Source organism: Coregonus lavaretus, assembly GCF_964263955.1.
Source record: "Coregonus lavaretus genome assembly, contig: HAP1_SCAFFOLD_3551, whole genome shotgun sequence".
In the NCBI taxonomy this organism is placed as follows: Eukaryota; Metazoa; Chordata; class Actinopteri; order Salmoniformes; family Salmonidae; genus Coregonus; species Coregonus lavaretus.
In genome coordinates, this window is record NW_028157589.1 from 18,851 (window position 1) to 43,024 (window position 24,174).

Genomic DNA, 24,174 nt, shown 5'->3' on the forward strand with positions numbered 1-24,174 from the left:
CAACGGAGGGAGGACGGAGGGGCGGAGGGAGGACGGAGGGGCGGAGGGAGGACGGAGGGACGGAGGGAGGACGGAGGGGCGGAGGGAGGACGGAGGGACGGAGGGAGGACGGAGGGGCGGAGGGAGGACGGAGGGAGGACGGAGGGAGGACGGAGGGACGGAGGGAGGACGGAGGGACGGAGGCGACAGAGCGCTGTGCCGTATCAGGGCTGATTGAGACTGCTTCTGTCATGACAGGCAAAGACAAACAAATGTCCCCTATAGCTGTAGGAGCTGTTCTCTGATCTGGCATCATTATAGCTGTAGAAGCTGTTCTCTGATCTGGCATCCTTATAGCTGTAGGAGCTGTTCTCTGATCTGGCATCCTTACAGCTGTAGGAGCTGTTCTCTGATCTGACATCCTTATAGCTGTAGGAGCTGTTCTCTGATCTGGCATCCTTATAGCCGTAGGAGCTGTTCTCTGATCTGACATCCTTATAGCTGTAGGAGCTGTTCTCTGATCTGACATCCTTATAGCTGTAGGAGCTGTTCTCTGATCTGACATCCTTATAGCTGTAGGAGCTGTTCTCTGATCTGGCATCCGTACAGCTGTAGGAGCTGTTCTCTGATCTGGCATCCTTATAGCTGTAGGAGCTGTTCTCTGATCTGGCATCCTTACAGCTGTATAAGCTGTTCTCTGATCTGGCATCCTTACAGCTGTAGGAGCTGTTCTCTGATCTGGCATCCTTACAGCTGTAGGAGCTGTTCTCTGATCTGACATCCTTATAGCTTTAGGAGCTGTTCTCTGATCTGGCATCCGTACAGCTGTAGGATATGTTCTCTGATCTGGCATCCTTACAGCTGTAGGAGCTGTTCTCTGATCTGACATCCTTATAGCTTTAGGAGCTGTTCTCTGATCTGGCATCCTTACAGCTGTAGGAGCTGTTCTCTGATCTGGCATCCTTACAGCTGTAGGAGCTGTTCTCTGATCTGGCATCCTTATAGCTGTAGGAGTATATGATAAGACTGTTTGTATAATACATGGTATATGATGACTGTTGGCGGATGCCAGCGTTCTCCTCACTCTAGAGAACGCGTTTCCACTGCTCCAGAGTCTAATGGCAGCGAGCTTTACACCACTCCAGCTTTAGACCACTCCAGCTTTAGACCACTCCAGCTTTACACCACTCCAGCTTTACACCACTCCAGCTTTACACCACTCCAGCTTTACACCACTCCAGCTTTACACCACTCCAGCTTTACACCACTCCAGCTTTACACTACTCCAGCTTTACACCACTCCAGCTTTACACCACTCCAGCTTTACACCACTCCAGCTTTACAGCACTCCAGCTTTACACTACTCCAGCTTTACACCACTCCAGCTTTACACCACTCCAGCTTTACACCACTCCAGCCAACACTTGGCATTGCGCATGGTGATCTTAGGCTTGTGTGCGGCTGCTCGGCCATGGAAACCCTTTTCATGAAGCTCCCGACGAACAGTTCTTGTGCTGACGTTGCTTCCAGAGGCAGTTTGGAACTCGGTAGTGAGTGTTGTGCTGACGTTGCTTCCAGAGGCAGTTTGGAACTCGGTAGTGAGTGTTGTGCTGACGTTGCTTCCAGAGGCAGTTTGGAACTCGGTAGTGAGTGTTGTGCTGACGGTGCTTCCAGAGGCAGTTTGGAACTCGGTAGTGAGTGTTGTGCTGACGTTGCTTCCAGAGGCAGTTTGGAACTCGGTAGTGAGTGTTGTGCTGACGTTGCTTCCAGGGGCAGTTTGGAACTCGGTAGTGAGTGTTGTGCTGACGTTGCTTCCAGAGGCAGTTTGGAACTCGGTAGTGAGTGTTGTGCTGACGTTGCTTCCAGAGGCAGTTTGGAACTCGGTAGTGAGTGTTGTGCTGACGTTGCTTCCAGAGGCAGTTTGGAACTCGGTAGTGAGTGTTGTGCAGACGTTGCTTCCAGAGGCAGTTTGGAACTCGGTAGTGAGTGTTGTGCTGACGTTGCTTCCAGAGGCAGTTTGGAACTCGGTAGTGAGTGTTGTGCTGACGTTGCTTCCAGGGGCAGTTTGGAACTCGGTAGTGAGTGTTGTGCTGACGTTGCTTCCAGAGGCAGTTTGGAACTCGGTAGTGAGTGTTGTGCTGACGTTGCTTCCAGAGGCAGTTTGGAACTCGGTAGTGAGTGTTGTGCTGACGGTGCTTCCAGAGGCAGTTTGGAACTCGGTAGTGAGTGTTGTGCTGACGTTGCTTCCAGAGGCAGTTTGGAACTCGGTAGTGAGTGTTGTGCTGACGTTGCTTCCAGGGGCAGTTTGGAACTCGGTAGTGAGTGTTGTGCTGACGTTGCTTCCAGGGGCAGTTTGGAACTCGGTAGTGAGTGTTGTGCTGACGTTGCTTCCAGAGGCAGTTTGGAACTCGGTAGTGAGTGTTGTGCTGACGTTGCTTCCAGGGGCAGTTTGGAACTCGGTAGTGAGTGTTGTGCTGACGTTGCTTCCAGAGGCAGTTTGGAACTCGGTAGTGAGTGTTGCAACCAAGGACAGACAATTCTTACACGCTTCAGCACTTGCCGGACCAGTTCTGTGAGCTTGTGTGGCCTACCACCTTGTGGCTGAGCCGTTGTTGCTCCTAGACGTTTCCACTTCACAATAACAACACTTCACCGGGGCAGCTCTAGCAGAAATGAACTAACTGACTTGTTGGAAAGGTGGCATCCTATGACGGCATTTTTGTGTATGGAGATTGCAAGGCTGTGTGCTCGATTTGATACACCTCTCAGCGACGGGTGTGGCTGAAATAGCCAAATCCACTAATTTGAAGTGGTGTAACTCTAACCCTAAACAGCCTCTTCTCCAGCTCACCTTAGCAACTAACCAAACAACATAGCTCATATCTCTGGTGTCCTAAACAACATATAAACACAGCCCCTATCTCATTTAACAACATATAAACACAGCCCCTATCTTATTTAACAACATATAAACACAGCCCCTATCTCATTTAACAACATATAAACACAGCCCCTATCTCATTTAAAACCCTTTCCAGCAGTGAAATGACCAAATCACCCTCTAGTGATAGCAGTTCACTATCAAGGGAATAGGAAAAGTGTGCCAGTGGGGATGCACCTTTGACTCAGTCCAGCCCACATCATAGGCCCCGTGTAGCTCAGTTGGTAGTGCATGGCGCTTGAAACGCCAGGGTTGTGGGTTCGATTCCCACGGGGGGGCCAGTATGAAAAAATGTATGTGCTCACTAATTGTAAGTCGCTCTGGATAAGAGTGTCTGCTAAATCACTAAAATGTAAATCATACAGGGGTTAAAAGGTTGCGTGTGATTCTCAACGATGTGCAGATATCAACACGCTCTATCGAGGGGAAATAATTATCTAACACAAGTACTGACGAGAGGGGTAAACAAATTAACTCCCCATTGAAACACTCTTTCGGTTTATCTCTGGCAAGACATTTTCCCACCACAGCTGAGACACATCATAGAGAGAGAGAGAGAGAGAGAGCAGGCAAAAGAGGGCGAATAGCAGAGAACCACACTGGTGATAATGACATAACTGTTGGTCCCATCTTTTCCAAACCCATCATTCATGGTGAATGTTAATGACCGGATAAAGTCTTCGCTTGGGTCGCTGGTTTGTTTCCCGCACAACAACACAGTCATGAGATAAACCTTTATGAACATCATTAGAGAGATTTCACCCTCTTTAGTGGGACTCGTCTTTAAGGGTTAACCACACTTCAGCTTTCACCAACCGCTCCAGCTCAGTCTCTCTCTACTGTATATAACACAATCACTGGGACATCCATTATATTCTAATGCATCACATATATTAATCATTCAACATCAGGTTTTTCATTCTATACATCAACATTATGTCATTTTATGTATATTTCAAATTATGTTTGTCTGCTGTTCCCATCGGAAGCCGACAGTAAAACTCAACAGTGAATGATTTATATAAAAAAAAATGCTGTTAGTGTAAAATGGGTCATTTATTTAATTGCCTCTATTCTTTAGAATGACCTCTAGTCTCTGTTCTTAAAGCATTCCGTTGGTATTCCTTCACTACACCTCTCTATATCCCTCCCTGAGGCTGGACGGGAGTCTAATAAAAATGTAAGAGAATACTGCTTTCTGTTATCCATTAGACGACCACACTGTCATCTGTCACAGCCTCCTCTCTCTCTTTCCCTCTCTCCCGCTCTCTGTCCCTCTCTCCGTCTCTCCATCTCTCTTTCCCTCTCTCCCTCTCTCTGTCCCTCTCTCCGTCTCTCCATCTCTCTTTCCCTCTCTCCCTCTCTCTCTCTCTCTCTCTCTCTCTCTCTCTCTCTCTCCCTCTCTCTGTCCCTCTGTCCCTCTCTCTATCCATCTCTCTGTCCATCTCTCTGTCTCTCTCTCTGTCTCTCTCTCTCTCTCTCTCTCTCTCTCTCTCTCTCTCCTCTCTCTATCTCTCTCTCTATCTCTCGTGCTCCTTCTCTTGCTAAATAGCACTAAGGATTGATTAAACAAGGAGAGTGCTGTCTTCAGCAGCCTACAGGTCCCTGGAGGAGAGAGGAGCTGTCTTCAGCAGCCTACACAGAGCACAGCTCTGCCTCCACAATGGTATATGCACCATGCCACCTAGCAAGTGACAAAAATCGCAAATAGCTAATTGATACAAGGTGCTCTGTGGTCCTGTTCTAGGAAGGTGACAGCAATGCTGCCTCCCTCTTTACATCTCCATGTGGAGACAAGGGTTCATTACAAGGCTGCTTCCCTCTTTACATCTCCATGTGGAGACAAGGGTTCATTACAAGGCTGCTTCCCTCTTTACATCTCCATGTGGAGACAAGGGTTCATTACAAGGCTGCTTCCCTCTTTACATCTCCTCTGATACAGAGTCACATTTGATCATCCTTATTCGATTAGATAGATTGAAATTGTACGTCACAGCATAGTTGGAAGATATATGGTGTGTAGAAATCCGAGGTAGGTGGGATGGGCTGAGGGAGGCTGAGGGTTGGGATGGGCTGAGGGAGGCTGAGGGTTGGGCTGAGGGTTGGGATGGGCTGAGGGAGGCTGAGGGTTGGGATGGGCTGAGGGAGGCTGGGATGGGCTGAGGGAGGCTGAGGGTTGGGATGGGCTGAGGGAGGCTGAGATGGGCTGAGGGAGGCTGAGGGTTGGGATGGGCTGAGGGAGGCTGGGATGGGCTGAGGGAGGCTGGGATGGGCTGAGGGAGGCTGAGGGTTGGGATGGGCTGAGGGAGGCTGGGATGGGCTGAGGGAGGCTGGGATGGGCTGAGGGAGGCTGGGATGGGCTGAGGGAGGCTGGGATGGGCTGAGGGAGGCTGGGATGGGCTGAGGGAGGCTGAGGGTTGGGATGGGCTGAGGGAGGCTGAGGTGGGATGGGCTGAGGGAGGCTGAGGGTTGGGATGTGGAACTGGAGACGGGAGGAGTGGAGTTGTGGGCGGGGATAGAATGACGGTCAAAGATAAAATACAAAATAAATAAAGTCAAAATAAAACAGAACAAAAAGTAAGTTTGAACCGAGGGGCTGTGTTGTTTCAGCTGACGCCTGTTTGCCGTGCAGAACCAGTCAAAGGTTTGGACACACCTACTCATTGCAGGGTTTTTCTTCATTTTTACTATTTTCTACATTGTAGAATAATAGTGAAGACATGAAAACCATGACATAACACATATGGAATCATGTAGTAACCAACAGTGTTCAACAAATCAAAATATATATTATATTTGAGATTCTTCAAATAGCCACCCTTTGCCTTGATGACAGCTTTGCACACTCTTGGCATTCTCTCAACCAGCTTCAACTGGAATGCTTTTCCAACAGTCTTGAATAAGTTCCCACATATGCTGAGCACTTGTTGGCTGCTTTTCCTTCACTCTGCGGTCCGACTCATCCCAAACCATCTCAATTGGGTTGAGGTCGGGGGATTTTGGAGGTCAGGTCATCTGATGCAGCACTCCATCTCTCTACTTCTTGATAAAATAGCCCTTACACAGCCTGGAGGTGTGTTGGGTCATTGTCCTGTTGAAAAAGGTATGTTCTACAACATGTCCCCTTGACAACCCACCTCTACAACATGTCCCCTTGACAACCCACCTCTACAACATGTCCCCTTGACAACCCACCTCTACAACATGTCCCCTTGACAACACACCTCTACAACATGTCCCCTTGACAACCCACCTCTACAACATGTCCCCTTGACAACCCACCTCTACAACATGTCCCCTTGACAACCCACCTCTACAACATGTCCCCTTGACAACCCACCTCTACAACATGTCCCCTTGACAACCCACCTCTACAACATGTCCCCTTGATAAACCACCTCTACAACATGTCCCCTTGACAACCCACCTCTACAACATGTCCCCTTGACAACCCACCTCTACAACATGTCCCCTTGACAACCCACCTCTACAACATGTCCCCTTGACAACCCACCTCTACAACATGTCCCCTTGATAAACCACCTCTACAACATGTCCCCTTGACAAACCACCTCTACAACATGTTCCCTACAGCCAAATGGTAATTACACCATGTTCCCTACAGCCAAATGGTAATTACAACATGTTCCCTACAGCCAAATGGTAATTACAACATGTTCCCTACAGCCAAATGGTAATTACAACATGTTCCATACAGCCAAATGGTAATTACACCATGTTCCCTACAGCCAAATGGTAATTACACCATGTTCCCTACAGCCAAATGGTAATTACAACATGTTCCATACAGCCAAATGGTAATTACACCATGTTCCCTACAGCCAAATGGTAATTACACCATGTTCCCTACAGCCAAATGGTAATTACACCATGTTCCCTACAGCCAAATGGTAATTACAACATGTTCCATACAGCCAAATGGTAATTACACCATGTTCCCTACAGCCAAATGGTAATTACAACATGTTCCCTACAGCCAAATGGTAATTACAACATGTTCCCTACAGCCAAATGGTAATTACACCATGTTCCCTACAGCCAAATGGTAATTACAACATGTTCCCTACAGCCAAATGGTAATTACAACATGTTCCATACAGCCAAATGGTAATTACAACATGTTCCCTTCAGCCAAATGGTAATTACACCATGTTCCCTACAGCCAAATGGTAATTACAACATGTTCCATACAGCCAAATGGTAATTACACCATGTTCCCTACAGCCAAATGGTAATTACAACATGTTCCCTACAGCCAAATGGTAATTACACCATGTTCCCTACAGCCAAATGGTAATTACAACATGTTCCCTACAGCCAAATGGTAATTACACCATGTTCCCTACAGCCAAATGGTAATTACAACATGTTCCCTACAGCCAAATGGTAATTACAACATGTTCCCTACAGCCAAATGGTAATTACACCATGTTCCCTACAGCCAAATGGTAATTACACCATGTTCCCTACAGCCAAATGGTAATTACACCATGTTCCCTACAGCCAAATGGTAATTACAACATGTTCCCTACAGCCAAATGGTAATTACAACATGTTCCCTACAGCCAAATGGTAATTACACCATGTTCCCTACAGCCAAATGGTAATTACAACATGTTCCCTACAGCCAAATGGTAATTACAACATGTTCCATACAGCCAAATGGTAATTACAACATGTTCCCTACAGCCAAATGGTAATTACAACATGTTACACCATGCAAACAGTACAGAAATCTACCAAAAAGCAATTAGTAGACAAAAAATACAATCTCTCCTGGACAACTTTTTAGCCTTAACATTCTCCTACAGCAATGAAGGTGTAAATTTGGCCGTTTGGAACATAAACTTTATATTTGACAAATTAGCCTCCTTGGCTAATCTTAAGAAACATAAGAGCAAACCAAAAATAATAGATAATGAAAAATTGTTTGATAATGATTGCAAAAATCTAAGAAAGTCATTGAGAAATGTATCTAATCAGAGACCCAGACAACAAAAATATATGCCTTCAATATGGGGAAAACTGAAGCAATACAAACACACCCTAAGAACAAAAAAGGAACAGCACATTAGAAATCAGCTGGATGTAATTGAGGAATCCATTGAATCAAACCACTTCTGGGAGAATTGGAATAAATTAAACAAACCTCATCATGAGGAATTGGCTATCCAAAATGGGGATATGTGGAGAAATCACTTTGCAAACCTCTACAGCAATATAACAAAGAGCCCAGAACAACAAGATATACAAGAAAAATTACAAATCCTTGAATCAGCAGTCAAAGACAATCAGAATCCTGTGGATACCCCAATTACAGAACAATAATTATTGGAAAGACTTTGCAATCTCCAACCCAAAAAGGCCTGTGATGCTGATGGTATTTTAAATGAAATGATCAAATATCCAGACCACAAATTCAAATTTGCTATACTCAAACTCTTCAACATTATCCTAACTGCAGGTATTTTCTCCGAGGAATTTGCGTTAACAGCAACTTCGGGAAGATTATCTGCAGTATCATAAACAGCAGACTACATCATTTCCTTGATGAACACAACGTCCTGAGCAGAAGCCAGATTGGATTTTTTTTTTAATGATCGTACAACAGACCACATTTACACCCTCCACACTCTAATTGCCAAACAAGTAAACCAAAACAAAGGCAAAATGTTCTTTTTTATAAACGAATAGAAAGTGGTATTGGAGGGGAAACATATTATGTTATTAAATCAATGTACACTAAAAACAAATGTGCGGTTAAAATTAGCAACAAGCAAACAGAATTATTCTCTCAGGGACGTGGAGTGAAACAGGGCTGCCCAATAAGTCCAACACTATTTAACATCTACATTAATTAATTGGCAAAAACATTAGAAGAATCGGCAGCACCTGGTCTCACCCTACACAACACTGAAATCAAGTGTCTGCTGTACGCAGATGACCTGGTGCTACTGTCTCCCACTAAGGAGGGGTTACAGCAGCATCTAAATCATCTGCACAGATTCTGTCAGACCTGGGCCCTGACCGTTAATCTAAAAAAAAACAAATATAATGATATTCCAAAAAAGGTCCGGAAATCAGGATGACAAATATAAATTATATTTGGACACAGTTCTATTAGAACACACCAAAACGACACGTATCTAGGACTAAATATCAGCAACACAGGTAGCTTTCACATGACTGTGAATGAGCTGAGAGACAAAGCTAGAAGAGCATTCTATGCCATTAAAAGGAATATTAAAATCGAAATTTCAATTAGAATCTGGCTCAAAATGTTCCAATCAGTTATAGAACCAATTGCTCTATATGGCAGCGAAGTATGGGGTCCGCTCTCTAATACTGAATTTACCAAATGGGACAAACATCCAGTCGAAATACTGCATGCAGAGTTTTGCAAGACTGTATTGCAAGTGTCAGGTCGCAGTTGTAAATGAGAAGTTGTTCTCAACTGGCTTACCTGGTTAAATAAAGGTGAAATAAAAAATAAAATAAAGAAAATGCAAAGAAAAACTCAAAATAACGCACGTAGAGCAGAATTGGGCCAATACCCCCTCCTTTTCGAATAGAAACAAGAGCCATCAAATTTTACAACCATCTAAAAACAAGTGACCCCAAATTCCAAAACACAGCTCTACTATGTCAAGAGATGAAACAAGAGAAGAGTCCCCTCAGCCAGCTGGTTCTGAGGCTCAGTTCACTAACCAAAACCAACCTCATAGAGCCTCAGGACAGCACTCAGAAAATATGGCCCAACCAAATCATCACAAAACAATCCTGTGGATACCCCAATTACAGAACAATAATTATTGGAAAGACTTTGCAATCTCCAACCCAAAAAGGCCTGTGGTGCTGATGGTATTTTAAATGAAATGATCAAATATACAGACCACAAATTCAAATTGGCTATACTCAAACTCTTCAACATTATCCTAACTGCAGGTATTTTCCCCGATATTTGGAACCAAGGATTGATCACACCAATTTATAAAAATGGAGACAAATTTGACCCAAATAATTACAGAGGGATTTGTGTTAACAGCAACTTGGGGAAAATTCTCTGCAGTATCATAATTTCCTTGATGAACACAACGTCCTAAGCAGAAGCCAGATTGGATTTGTAAAAAATTATCGTACAACAGACCACATTTACACCCTCCACACTATAATTGACAAACAAGTAAACCAAAACAAAGGCAAAATCTACTCTTGTTTTGTAGACTTCAAGAAAGCATTTGATTCAATTTGGCACGAAGGTCTTTTTTTTACAAACTAATAGACAGTGGTATTGGAGGGAAAACATATGATGTTATTAAATCAATGTACACTAAAAACTGTGCGATTAAAATTGGCAACAAGCAAACAGACTTCTTCTCTCAGGGACGTGGAGTGAAACAGGGCTGCCCAATAAGTCCAACACTATTTAACATCTACATTAATGAATTGGCAAAAACATTAGAAGAATTGGCAGCACCTGGTCTCACCCTACACAACACTGAAATCAAGTGTCTGCTGTACGCAGATGACCTGGTGCTACTGTCTCCCACTAAGGAGGGGTTACAGCAGCATCTAGATCATCTGCACAGGTTCTGTCAGACCTGGGCTCTGACCGTTAATCTAAAAAAAACTAATATAATGATATACCAAAAAAGGTCTGGAAATCAGGATGACAATTATAAATTATATTTGGACACAGTTCTATTAGAACACACCAAAACGACACGTATCTAGGACTAAATATCAGCAACACAGGTAGCTTTCACATGGCTGTGAATGAGCTGAGAGACAAAGCAAGAAGAGCATTCTATGCCATTAAAAGGAATATTAAAATCGAAATTCCAATTAGAATCTGGCTCAAAATGTTCCAATCAGTTATAGAACCAATTGCTCTATATGGCAGCGAAGTATGGGGTCCGCTCTCTAATACTGAATTTACCAAATGGGACAAACATCCAGTCGAAATACTGCATGCAGAGTTTTGCAAAACTGTATTGCAAGTGCAAAGAAAAACTCCAAATAACGCATGTAGAGCTATTCTATTCGAATAGAAAAAAGAGCCATCACATTTTACAACCATCTAAAAACAAGTGACCCCAAAACATTCCATCACACAGCTCTACTATGTCAAGAGATGAAACAAGAGAAGAGTCCCCTCAGCCAGCTGGTTCTGAGGCTCAGTTCACTAACCAAAACCAACCTCATAGAGCCTCAGGACAGCACTCAGAAAATCTGGCCCAACCAAATCATCACAAAACACCACAGAAAATCAAAGTAAACTTCAATGCTATTTGGCTCTAAACAGACAGTACATGGTGGCAGACCATCTGACCACTGTGACTGATAGAAAACTGAGGAAAACAATGACTAGGTACAGACTCAGTGAGCACAGTCTGGCTATAGAGACCGGTCGTCACAGGCAAACCTGGCTGCCCAGAGAGGACAGGCTGTGCTCACTCTGCCCCCGGGGAGAGGTAGAGACAGAGCTGTATTTCCTATTACATTGTGACAAATACTCAGACCTAAGAGAATCTTTCTTTCCCAAGATTATCATTCAGTATAAAGAATTTGGAACTATAAAAGAGGAAGAAAAAATCCAATATTTATTGGGTGAAAAGCCAAAATGTGCAATTTTGGCAGCCAAATATGTGTCCTCCTGCCACAACCTGAGGGACAGCCAGTGAAAAGTGTAATGTAATGTCAATAATATTTCCTGTTTTGTTTTGGCTTTCATACCATGTCATGTGTCTTCTCAGTCATGTTGAGATTGGTCGACTACTATTGCTTTAATGTATTGTTATTCTCATTAATATTGTTGTTGTAGTTGCTGTTAATGGTAATCCCATTTCCACTACTACTATTATTATTGCTGTTGGTCCCACCATTTTTGCTATATCTATACTTTGACAATGTAAGTAATTTTACTTGCCATGTCAATAAAGTATATTGAATTGAATTGAGAGAGAGAGAGAGAGAGAGAGAGAGAGAGAAAGAGAGAGAGAGAGAATGGTGGGCCCCATATCCACGAGAGAGAGAGAGAGAGAGAGAGAGGTGGGCCCCATATCCACAAGACACAGGAAAGCCCCACAACCACTACTACCTTCACTATGTGTGATAACCAAGTAGGTTACTGACAATCAATGTTCGCTCTAATTATGGGGGGAACTGAGCAAATTTCAGGTCTGCTGAGCGCAAATTTGAACGTTGTGAAAGCCTTCAGAGGTGACTGAAAATGCATTATTATTCCCATTCCATTATTACAGAGAATAAGACAAATTATGCTACCCTCTGCCTATTGGCTACTTAGCTTATTCAAGTCTGTATCAAAATACAACACTGCCTCTTTAAGACAAAAAACAGCTCTTTATCTGACTTGCTTTTCAAATATGTCAAAAAAATGTACACGTTTTGTGCTCTTGTAGGAAGCAACCACTCCCCCATTGCTGACTATAAATTATAATAATAACTCACTAACTAGCAAAGGATATGAACAAATGTCCACACGTGGCTACATGCAGCTCTGATCTCAAAACAAGCACATCTACTCACAACCGCTCATACTGTAAACACAGTCCAGTTGAAAGTAAATGGCACAGATTCATATTTGGCAATGTAGGCCTACTGCTGACAATACATTCTCACTATGTGTGATAAGTAGGTTACTGGCAATACAGAGCAGAGAAACCAGAAGCCCAGAACAGACAAACCAGAAGCTCAGAGCAGAGAGAAACCAGAAGCCCAGAACAGACAAACCAGAAGCCCAGAACAGAGAGAAACCAGAAGCCCAGAACAGAGAGAAACCAGAAGCCCAGAGCAGAGAGAAACCAGAAGCCCAGAGCAGAGAGAAACCAGAAGCCCAGAGCAGAGAGAAACCAGAAGGCCAGAGCAGAGAGAAACCAGAAGCCCAGAGAAGAAGAAGAAGAAGAAGCAGAAGCAGCAGAAGGAGAAGAAGCAGCAGTTTGTACCAGTATGTAACCTACCAGTGACGTTAACCTGGACCAGGCCAGTACGAGTCCCGATCCCATTGGTGGCATCACACACGTAGGTCCCTGCTAGCTCATAGGTCACCGCCCCCTTGAAGATCAGAGAGTTGTTACGAATCTCCACGGTGCTGGGAAGAGATCCATTCACCCTGTAGAATAGAGGAGCGACAGAGAAAGAGAGAGACAGAGAAAGAGAGAGACAGAGACAGAGAAAGAGAGAGACAGAGAAAGAGGTTACATTAAACCCATCATAAAATAGTTAAGATCACCCCACCACAATAGCAAACCTCTCACCCCTCCTCCTTACCCAAAGTGGAGAAAAGCAATTCAAACACCATGGAAACAACACTCTAGAGCAAAACAACCCTGGGTGGAGGGAAGGAGGGATGGGGGTGTTATGGGAGAAACACATACCAGGAATATCCAGCTATAAAGAGATAGAGAACCCTGTACAGAACAGGTGTGAGCATGTTTAGGAGCCTGAGGACACTGTGTTTGGGCAGGAGGAGGGAGAACAAAACAGAAAAAACAGCTTCCCTCAAATGCACCCTCTCTCCTCCTCCTCTCTTCCACCTCTCCTCCACCTCTCCTCTCCTCCACCTCTCCTCCACCTCTCCCCCCTGTCCCCCACCTCTCCTCCACCTCTCCTCCACCTCTCCTCCACCTGTCCTCCACCTCTCCTCCACCTCTCCCCCCCTGTCCCCCACCTCTCCTCCACCTCTCCTCCTCCTCTCTTCCACCTCTCCTCCACCTCTCCTCTCCTCCACCTCTCCTCCTCCTCTCTTCCACCTCTCCTCCACCTCTCCTCTGCTCCACCTCTCCTCTCCTCCACCTCTCCCCCCTGTCCCCCACCTCTCCTCCACCTGTCCTCAACCTCTCCTCTCCTCCACCTGTCCTCCACCTCTCCTCCACCTCTCCCCCCCTGTCCCCCACCTCTCCTCCACCTCTCCTCCACCTTTCCTCCACCTCTCCTCCACCTGTCCTCCACCTCTCCTCCCTCAATCCTCTCCTCCACCTCTCCTCCCTCTCTCCTCTAACTCTACCCTCCTCCCCTCTCCTCTCTCCTCCACCTCTCCTCCATCTCTCCTCCACCTCTACTCCCCCTCCCCTCTCCTCCACCTCTCCTCCACCTCTCCTCCACCTCCCCTCTCCTCCACATCCCCTCTCCTCCACCTCCCCTCTCCTCCCTCTCTCCTCCACCTCTCCTCCCTCTCTCCTCTACCTCTATTCTCTTCCTCCTCTCCTCCACCTGTCCTTCACCTCTCCTCTCCTCCGCCTGTCCTCCACCTCTCCTCTCCTCAACCTGTCCTGCACCTCTCCCCCCCTGTCCCCCACCTCTCCTCCACCTGTCCTCCACCTCTCCTCCACCTCTCCTCCGCCTGTCCTCCACCTCTCCTCCGCCCGTCCTCCGCCTGTCCTCCACCTCTCCTCTCCTCCGCCTGTCCTCTCCTCCACCTGTCCTCCACCTCTCCTCCGCCTGTCCTCCGCCTCTCCTCTCCTCCACCTGTCCTCCACATCTCATTCACCTCTCCTCCGCCTGTCCTCCACCTCTTCTCTCCTCCACCTGTCCTCCCTCTCTCCTCTACCTCCACCTCTCCTCTCCTCCACCTCTACTCCCTCTCTCCTCTCCTCCCCTCTCCTCCACCTCTCCTCCCTCTCTCCTCCACCACTCCTCCACCTCTCCTCTAACTCTACTATCCTCCCCTCTCCTCCACCTCTCCTCTCTCTCTCTCTCTCCTCCACCTCTCCTCCCCCTCTCCTCTCCTCCCCTCTCCTCCACCTCTCCTCTCTCTCTCTCTCCTCCACCTCTCCTCCCTCTCTCCTCTAACTCTACTCCCCTCTCCTCCACCTCTCCTCCCTCTCTCCTCCACCTCTCCTCCCTCTCTCCTCCACCTCTCCTCTAATTCTACTCTCCTCCCTCTCTCCTCTCCTCCCCCTCTCCTCTAATTCTACTCTCCTCCCTCTCTCCTCTCCTCCCCCTCTCCTCTAACTCTACTCTCCTCCCTCTCTCCTCTCCTCCCCCTCTCCTCTAACTCTACTCTCCTCCCCTCTCCTCCACCTCTCCTCCCTTTCTCCTCCACCTCTCCTCCACCTCCCCTCTCCTCCACCTCTCCTCCCTCTCTCTCTCCTCCACCTTCCTCCCTCTCTCCTCTACCTCTACTCTCCTCCTCCTCTCCCCCACCTGTCCTTCACCTCTCCTCTACCTGTCCTCCACCTCTCCTCCACCTGTCCTCCACCTCTCCTCCGCCTGTCCTCTACCTGTCCTCCACCTCTCCTCCGCCTGTCCTCCGCCTGTCCTCCACCTCTCCTCTCCTCCACCTGTCCTCCACCTCTCCTTCACCTGTCTTCCACCTCTCCTCCACCTGTCCTCCACCTCTCCTCTCCTCTCCTCCACCTCTCCTCCCCTCTTTCTCTCCTCCAGCTGTCCTCCACCTCTCCTCTCCTCCCTCTCTCCTCCACCTCTCCTCCACCTGTCCTCCACCTCTCCTCCACCTGTCCTCCACCTGTCCTCCACCTCTCCTCTCCTCCCCTCCCTCTCTCCTCTAACTCTACTATCCTCCCCTCTCCTCCACCTCTCCTCCACCTCCCCTCTCATCCCTCTCTCCTCCACCTTCCTCCCTCTCTCCTCCACCTCTCCTCCCTCTCTCCTCCACCTCCCCTCTCCCCCCTCTCTCCTCTACCTGTCCTTCACCTCTCCTCTCCTCCACCTCTCCTCCACCTGTCCTCTCCTCCACCTGTCCTCCACCTCTCCTCCCTCTCCTCCCTTCCCCTGCCCTCTTCTTTGGTCAGGTCAATTAGACTAGGTCTGTAGTACACCATAGGGGATATGTGCCATTTGAGAGGCACCCTAGAGTGGAGGAGAGAGGTTGAGGACAGATGGAGTGGAGGACCTCTCTTATCACCAACTCTTTTACAAGGCCTCCGAGAGGAAGGGTGAAAGGATGAGAGGGAGATTCCGCACATTTCCTCTCTCAATTGGCAATTTCCTACAAGAGCCCCCAGAGCCAGGGCGTGACAAGGATAATATTGGACTGGTTGAGAGAGGGTAAGGAGAGGACTAGGATAATATTGGACTGGTTGAGAGAGAGGGTAAGGAGAGGACTAGGATAATATTGGACTGATTGAGAGAGAGGGTAAGGAGAGGACTAGGATAATATTGGACTGGTTGAGAGCAGGTAAGGAGAGGACTAGGATAATATTGGACTGGTTGAGAGCGGGTAAGGAGAGGACTAGGATAATATTGGACTGGTTGAGAGCGGGTAAGGAGAGGACTAGGATAATATTGGACTGGTTGAGAGAGAGGGTAAGGAGAGGACTAGGATAATATTGGACTGGTTGAGAGAGAGGGTAAGGAGAGGACTAGGATAATATTGGACTGGTTGAGAGAGAGGGTAAGGAGAGGACTAGGATAATATTGGACTGGTTGAGTGTCACGACTTCCGCCGAGGCTGCCTCCTCTCCTTGTTCGGGCAGGGTTCGACGTTCTGACCACTGCCGCCCCAATCATCATCACATTTGTCTTGTCTGGTCAATCACACACACACACACACACACACACACACACCTGGTTCTAATCCCCTCATTAGTATGTGTATAAGTGTTGCTTCTGCCCCCCTTGTCCTTGTGGGTAATTGTTATTTGTGAGAGTAGTGGAGCTCGGTGGAGCTACTCATAACATTGTGTTGCCAGGGTAGATTTCCCCTGTGCCTATTTATTATTGGATTCCGTTACAGTGTATTTGCCAGGGATGATGGTTTCCCCTGTTTCGTTGATGCTATTTGAGCGCATTTAAGTGTCAACAAAGGAATAAACTCTGTATTCGGTGATTACCCTCCTGTGCCTATCTCCTTTAATCACACTCATCATATTGAGAGAGAGAAAGAGAGGGTAAGGAGAGGACTAGGATAATATTGGACAGTATTCAATAACCAGGGGTATATACTGTCTACTATATACTGTATTCAATAAGCAGGGGTATATACTGTCTACTATATACTGTATTCAATAACCAGGGGTATATACTGTCTCCTATATACTGTATTCAATAAGCAGGGGTATATACTGTCTACTATATACTGTATTCAATAAGCAGGGGTATATAGTGTCTACTATATACTGTATTCAATAAGCAGGGGTATATAGTGTCTACTATATACTGTATTCAATAACCAGGGGTATATACTGTCTACTATATACTGTATCCAATAACCAGGGGTATATACTGTCTCCTATATACTGTATTCAATAACCAGGGGTATATAGTGTCTACTATATACTGTATTCAATAACCAGGGGTATATACTGTCTCCTATATACTGTATTCAATAAGCAGGGGTATATACTGTCTATTATATACTGTATTCAATAAGCAGGGGTATATACTGTCTACTATATACTGTATTCAATAAGCAGGGGTATATAGTGTCTACTATATACTGTATTCAATAACCAGGGATATATACTGTCTATTATATACTGTATTCAATAAGCAGGGATATATACTGTCTACTATATACTGTATTCAATAACCAGGGGTATATACTGTCTACTATATACTGTATTCAATAACCAGGGATATATACTGTCTATTATATACTGTATTCAATAAGCAGGGGTATATACTGTCTACTATATACTGTATTCAATAAGCAGGGGTATATAGTGTCTACTATATACTGTATTCAATAAGCAGGGGTATATACTGTCTACTATATACTGTATTCAATAAGCAGGGGTATATAGTGTCTACTATATACTGTATTCAATAAGCAGGGGTCTATACTGTCTACTATATACTGTATTCAATAACCAGGGGTATATAGTGTCTACTATATACTGTATTCAATAACCAGGGGTATATAGTGTCTACTATATACTGTATTCAATAACCAGGGGTATATAGTGTCTATTATATACTGTATTCAATAAGCAGGGGTATATAGTGTCTACTATATACTGTATTCAATAACCAGGGGTATATAGTGTCTATTATATACTGTATTCAATAAGCAGGGGTATATAGTGTCTACTATATACTGTATTCAATAAGCAGGGGTCTATACTGTCTATTATATGCTGTATTCAATAAGCAGGGGTATATAGTGTCTACTATATACTGTATTCAATAACCAGGGGTATATACTGTCTACTATATACTGTATCCAATAACCAGGGGTATATACTGTCTCCTATATACTGTATTCAATAACCAGGGGTATATAGTGTCTACTATATACTGTATTCAATAACCAGGGGTATATACTGTCTCCTATATACTGTATTCAATAAGCAGGGGTATATACTGTCTATTATATACTGTATTCAATAAGCAGGGGTATATACTGTCTACTATATACTGTATTCAATAAGCAGGGGTATATAGTGTCTACTATATACTGTATTCAATAACCAGGGATATATACTGTCTATTATATACTGTATTCAATAAGCAGGGATATATACTGTCTACTATATACTGTATTCAATAACCAGGGGTATATACTGTCTACTATATACTGTATTCAATAACCAGGGATATATACTGTCTATTATATACTGTATTCAATAAGCAGGGGTATATACTGTCTACTATATACTGTATTCAATAAGCAGGGGTATATAGTGTCTACTATATACTGTATTCAATAAGCAGGGGTATATACTGTCTACTATATACTGTATTCAATAAGCAGGGGTATATAGTGTCTACTATATACTGTATTCAATAAGCAGGGGTCTATACTGTCTACTATATACTGTATTCAATAACCAGGGGTATATAGTGTCTACTATATACTGTATTCAATAACCAGGGGTATATAGTGTCTACTATATACTGTATTCAATAACCAGGGGTATATAGTGTCTATTATATACTGTATTCAATAAGCAGGGGTATATAGTGTCTACTATATACTGTATTCAATAAGCAGGGGTCTATACTGTCTATTATATGCTGTATTCAATAAGCAGGGGTATATACTGTCTACTATATACTGTATTCAATAACCAGGGGTATATAGTGTCTACTATATACTGTATTCAATAAGCAGGGGTATATACTGTCTACTATATACTGTATTCAATAACCAGGGGTATATACTGTCTACTATATACTGTATTCAATAACCAGGGGTATATAGTGTCTACTATATACTGTATTCAATAAGCAGGGGTATATAGTGTCTACTATATACTGTATTCAATAACCAGGGGTATATAGTGTCTACTATATACTGTATTCAATAAGCAGGGGTATATAGTGTCTACTATATACTGTATTCAATAACCAGGGGTATATACTGTCTACTATATACTGTATTCAATAACCAGGGGTCTATACTGTCTCCTATATACTGGGGTATATAGTGTCTACTATATACTGTATTCAATAAGCAGGGGTATATACTGTCTACTATATACTGTATTCAATAAGCAGGGGTATATAGTGTCTACTATATACTGTATTCAATAAGCAGGGGTCTATACTGTCTACTATATACTGTATTCAATAACCAGGGGTATATAGTGTCTACTATATACTGTATTCAATAACCAGGGGTATATAGTGTCTACTATATACTGTATTCAATAACCAGGGGTATATAGTGTCTATTATATACTGTATTCAATAAGCAGGGGTATATAGTGTCTACTATATACTGTATTCAATAAGCAGGGGTCTATACTGTCTATTATATGCTGTATTCAATAAGCAGGGGTATATACTGTCTACTATATACTGTATTCAATAACCAGGGGTATATAGTGTCTACTATATACTGTATTCAATAAGCAGGGGTATATACTGTCTACTATATACTGTATTCAATAACCAGGGGTATATACTGTCTACTATATACTGTATTCAATAACCAGGGGTATATAGTGTCTACTATATACTGTATTCAATAAGCAGGGGTATATAGTGTCTACTATATACTGTATTCAATAACCAGGGGTATATAGTGTCTACTATATACTGTATTCAATAAGCAGGGGTATATAGTGTCTACTATATACTGTATTCAATAACCAGGGGTATATACTGTCTATTATATACTGTATTCAATAAGCAGGGGTATATACTGTCTACTATATACTGTATTCAATAAGCAGGGGTATATACTGTCTACTATATACTGTATTCAATAACCAGGGGTATATACTGTCTACTATATACTGTATTCAATAACCAGGGGTATATACTGTCTACTATATACTGTATTCAATAACCAGGGGTATATACTGTCTACTATATACTGTATTCAATAACCAGGGGTATATACTGTCTACTATATATACCAGCTGGATTGATCGACTGCAGGACTGAAAGACTAGAGGAGAAAGACGGATGGATTCAATGTGATACTGTTCAGTATCTGTACTTTACTATTTATATCTTTGACAACTTTTACTTCACTACATTCCTAAAGAAAATTATGTACTTTTTACTCCATACATTTTGCCTGACACCCAAAAGTATTTTTTTTATGCTTAGCAGGACAGGAAAATTGTCTAATTCACACAGTTATCAAGAGAACATCCCCGGTGATCCCTACTGCCTCTGATCTGGGTGACTCAGTTGGTGTGTGCCTCTGGCTATCCGTAAATTTAAAAAACAAGAAAATGATGCCATCTGGTTTGCTTAATATAATACATTTTAAATGATTTATACTTTTGAGTATATTTTAGCAATTCAATTTACTTTTGATACTTAAGTATTTTTAAAACAAATACTTTTACTCAAGTAGTATTTTACTGGGTGACTTTCACTTTTACTTGAGTCATTTTCTATGAAGGTATCTTTACTTTTACTCAAGTATGACAATTGGGTACTTTTTCCACCACTGAGGAATATGTGTGTGTGTGTATGTGTGCAGACCTCCACTAGCAGCCCAGGGGAAACTTCACAACACATTTAGCCTTGTTCCACCGCAGCAATGCCCTCCTATCTGTCACCCAGCCTGCCCCCTCGTCTATACACATCATCGTCTCACTCTCCTCCTTCTCACCCCATCCTATTCTTTCCTCTCCATCCCTCTTTCTCAATAATCATCTCTCTCCATATCATATGATATAATCTCTCCTCCTCCTCCCATGTTCATCCCTCTCTCTCCTGTACTCCTCTCTCTCTCTCTCTCTCTCTCTCTCTCTCTCTCTCTCTCTCTCTCTCTCTATATATATATATATACTACCCTCTCCATCTCTCTCTCTCTCTCCTGTACTCCTCTCTCTCTCTCTCTCTCTCCCCCCCCTCTCTCTCTTTCTCTCTCTCTCTCTCTCTCTCTCTCTCTCTGTCTCTTTCTCGCTCTCTCTCTCGCTCTCTCTCTCTCTCTCTCTCTCTCTCTCTCTCTCTCTCTCTCTCTCTCTCTCTCTCTCTCTCTCTCTCTCTGTCTCTCTCTCTCTCTCTCTCTCTCTCTCTCCATCTCTCTCTCTCTCTCTCCTCTCTCTCTCTCTCTATATATATATATATATATATATATACTACCCTCTCCATCTCTCTCTCTCTTCTTCCCTCTCCAGTCTCCTCTTCCCCTGTGATAAATCCCTAGTATATTCAGTCCTCTCTATCTGACCTACCTCCCACTGTGTGGCTGGCTGGGTATCAGTCCTCTCTATCTGCCCTACCTCCCATTGTGTGGCTGGCTGGGTATCAGTCCTCTCTATCTGCCCTACCTCCCACTGTGTGGCTGGCTGGGTATCAGTCCTCTCTATCTGCCCTACCTCCCACTGTGTGGCTGGCTGGGTATCAGTCCTCTCTATCTGCCCTACCTCCCACTGTGTGGCTGGCTGGGTATCAGTCCTCTCTATCTGCCCTACCTCCCACTGTGTGGCTGGCTGGGTATCAGTCCTCTCTATCTGCCCTACCTCCCACTGTGTGGCTGGCTGGGTATCAGTCCTCTCTATCTGCCCTACCTCCCACTGTGTGGCTGGCTGGGTATCAGTCCTCTCTATCTGCCCTACCTCCCACTGTGTGGCTGGCTGGGTATCAGTCCTCTCTATCTGCCATACCTCCCACTGTGTGGCTGGCTGGGTATCAGTCCTCTCTATCTGCCCTACCTCCCATTGTGTGGCTGGCTGGGTATCAGTCCTCTCTATCTGCCCTACCTCCCACTGTGTGGCTGGCTGGGTATCAGTCCTCTCTATCTGCCCTACCTCCCACTGTGTGGCAGGCTGGGTATCAGTCCTCTCTATCTGCCCTACCTCCCACTGTGTGGCTGGCTGGGTATCAGTCCTCTCTATCTGCCCTACCTCCCACTGTGTGGCTGGCTGGGTATCAGTCCTCTCTATCTGCCCTACCTCCCACTGTGTGGCTGGCTGGGTATCAGTCCTCTCTATCTGCCCTACCTCCCACTGTGTGGCTGGCTGGGTATCAGTCCTCTCTATCTGCCCTACCTCCCACTGTGTGGCTGGCTGGGTATCAGTCCTCTCTATCTGCCCTACCTCCCACTGTGTGGCTGGCTGGGTATCAGTCCTCTCTATCTGCCCTACCTCCCACTGTGTGGCTGGCTGGGTATCAGTCCTCTCTATCTGCCCTACCTCCCACTGTGTGGCTGGCTGGGTATCAGTCCTCTCTATCTGCCCTACCTCCCACTGTGTGGCTGGCTGGGTATCAGTCCTCTCTATCTGCCCTACCTCCCACTGTGTGGCTGGCTGGGTATCAGTCCTCTCTATCTGCCCTACCTCCCACTGTGTGGCTGGCTGGGTATCAGTGTTCTGAAAGCAGAAAGTCAGGAAATCTCCCTCTCTCTCCCCCACCCCGACCCTCCCTCCCTCTCCCCCACCCCGACCCTCCCTCCCTCTCTCTCCCCCACCCCGACCCTCCCTCTCTCTCCCCCACCCCGACCCTCCCTCCCTCTATCTCCCTCTCTCTCCCACACCCCTCCCCTAACCCAGACGATGCTGGGCCAAACCCTCCCCTAACCCGGACGACACTGGGCCAAACCCTCCCCTAACCCGGACGACACTGGGCCAAACCCTCCCCTAACCTGGACGACACTGGGCCAAACCCTCCCCTAACCTGGACGACACTGGGCCAAACCCTCCCCTAACCTGGACGACACTGGGCCAAACCCTCCCCTAACCTGGACGACACTGGGCCAAACCCTCCCCTAACCCGGACGATGCTGGGCCAAACCCTCCCCTAACCTGGACGACACTGGGCCAAACTCTCCCCTAACCTGGACGATGCTGGGCCAAACCCTCCCCTAACCTGGACGATGCTGGGCCAAACCCTCCCCTAACCCGGACGATGCTGGGCCAAACCCTCCCCTAACCTGGACGACACTGGGCCAAACCCTCCCCTAACCCGGACGATGCTGGGCCAAACCCTCCCCTAACCTGGACGACACTGGGCCAAACCCTCCCCTAACCTGGACGACACTGGGCCAAACCCTCCCCTAACCCGGACGATGCTGGGCCAAACCCTCCCCTAACCTGGACGATGCTGGGCCAAACCCTCCCCTAACCCGGACGATGCTGGGCCAATTGTGCGCTGCCAAATGGGACTCCCGGTCACGGCCGGTTGTGACACAGCCTGGGATCGAACCCGGGTCTGTAGTGACGCCTCAGGCACTGAGATGAAGTGCCTTAGACCGCTGTACCACTTGGGAGGCCCCGTTCCTCTCCTTTTCAACCCAGATAAAGATGGTTTAGGCAAAACTCCTCTGTTGTCAGAAGTGTTGTACTACGTAGAGCCAGAGAGGACAGCCGGATGAGGGCGTTGGTACATTTAAATTGTGTTTCTGTGATGTCACAGAGCTTGATATTTGGACTGTTGGTAGATTATTGTTTGTGCTCACATAGCCAACATATACACAGTTGGTTAGTGTGGATCAAACCCAGCATTGTTTACTGAGAGGGGCACCTCTGGCCTTGAAAAACACATTTATCCTTCTCCATCTCAACATACTGTGTGTGTGTGTGTATTCTGCAGCCCCAACACTGATCATTTGAAAGGCAAAGTACTGATGTCAGCTCTTAGGCATGCAGTCCTAATCCATGGCTCCACCACTTCACCTCTCTCTCTCTCTCTCTCTCTCTCTCTCTCTCTCTCTCTCTCTCTCTCCCTCCCTCTCTCCCTCTCTCCCTCTCTCCCTCTCTCCCTCTCTCCCTCTCTCCCTCTCTCCCTCCCTCTCTCCCTCTCTCTCTCCCTCTCTCCCTCCCTCCCTCCCTCCCTCCCTCCCTCACTGATGACAAAGCCATGCTTTTACGATTCCCCTCTGAAGGACACACAGGCAAGAAACA

The 24,174-nt window shown here is 45.7% G+C and overlaps 1 protein-coding gene across 1 annotated transcript in view; it reads right to left on the reverse strand.

Moving 5' to 3' along the window:
- Nucleotides 1-203: 203 nt before the first annotated feature.
- The window catches only part of LOC311125234 (nectin 1b-like), a gene marked incomplete at its 3' end in the record, with an annotated part of 41,852 nt that continues 17,881 nt past the window's right edge, over nt 204-24,174 (reverse strand). Inside the window, exons 4-5 of the mRNA XM_084199286.1 lie at nt 12,922-13,073; nt 204-748 (exon numbers count right to left, since the gene is read on the reverse strand). Of these exons, the coding sequence (XP_084055412.1) occupies nt 204-748; nt 12,922-13,073 (697 nt within the window). The remainder of the gene's footprint in view (nt 749-12,921; nt 13,074-24,174) is intronic.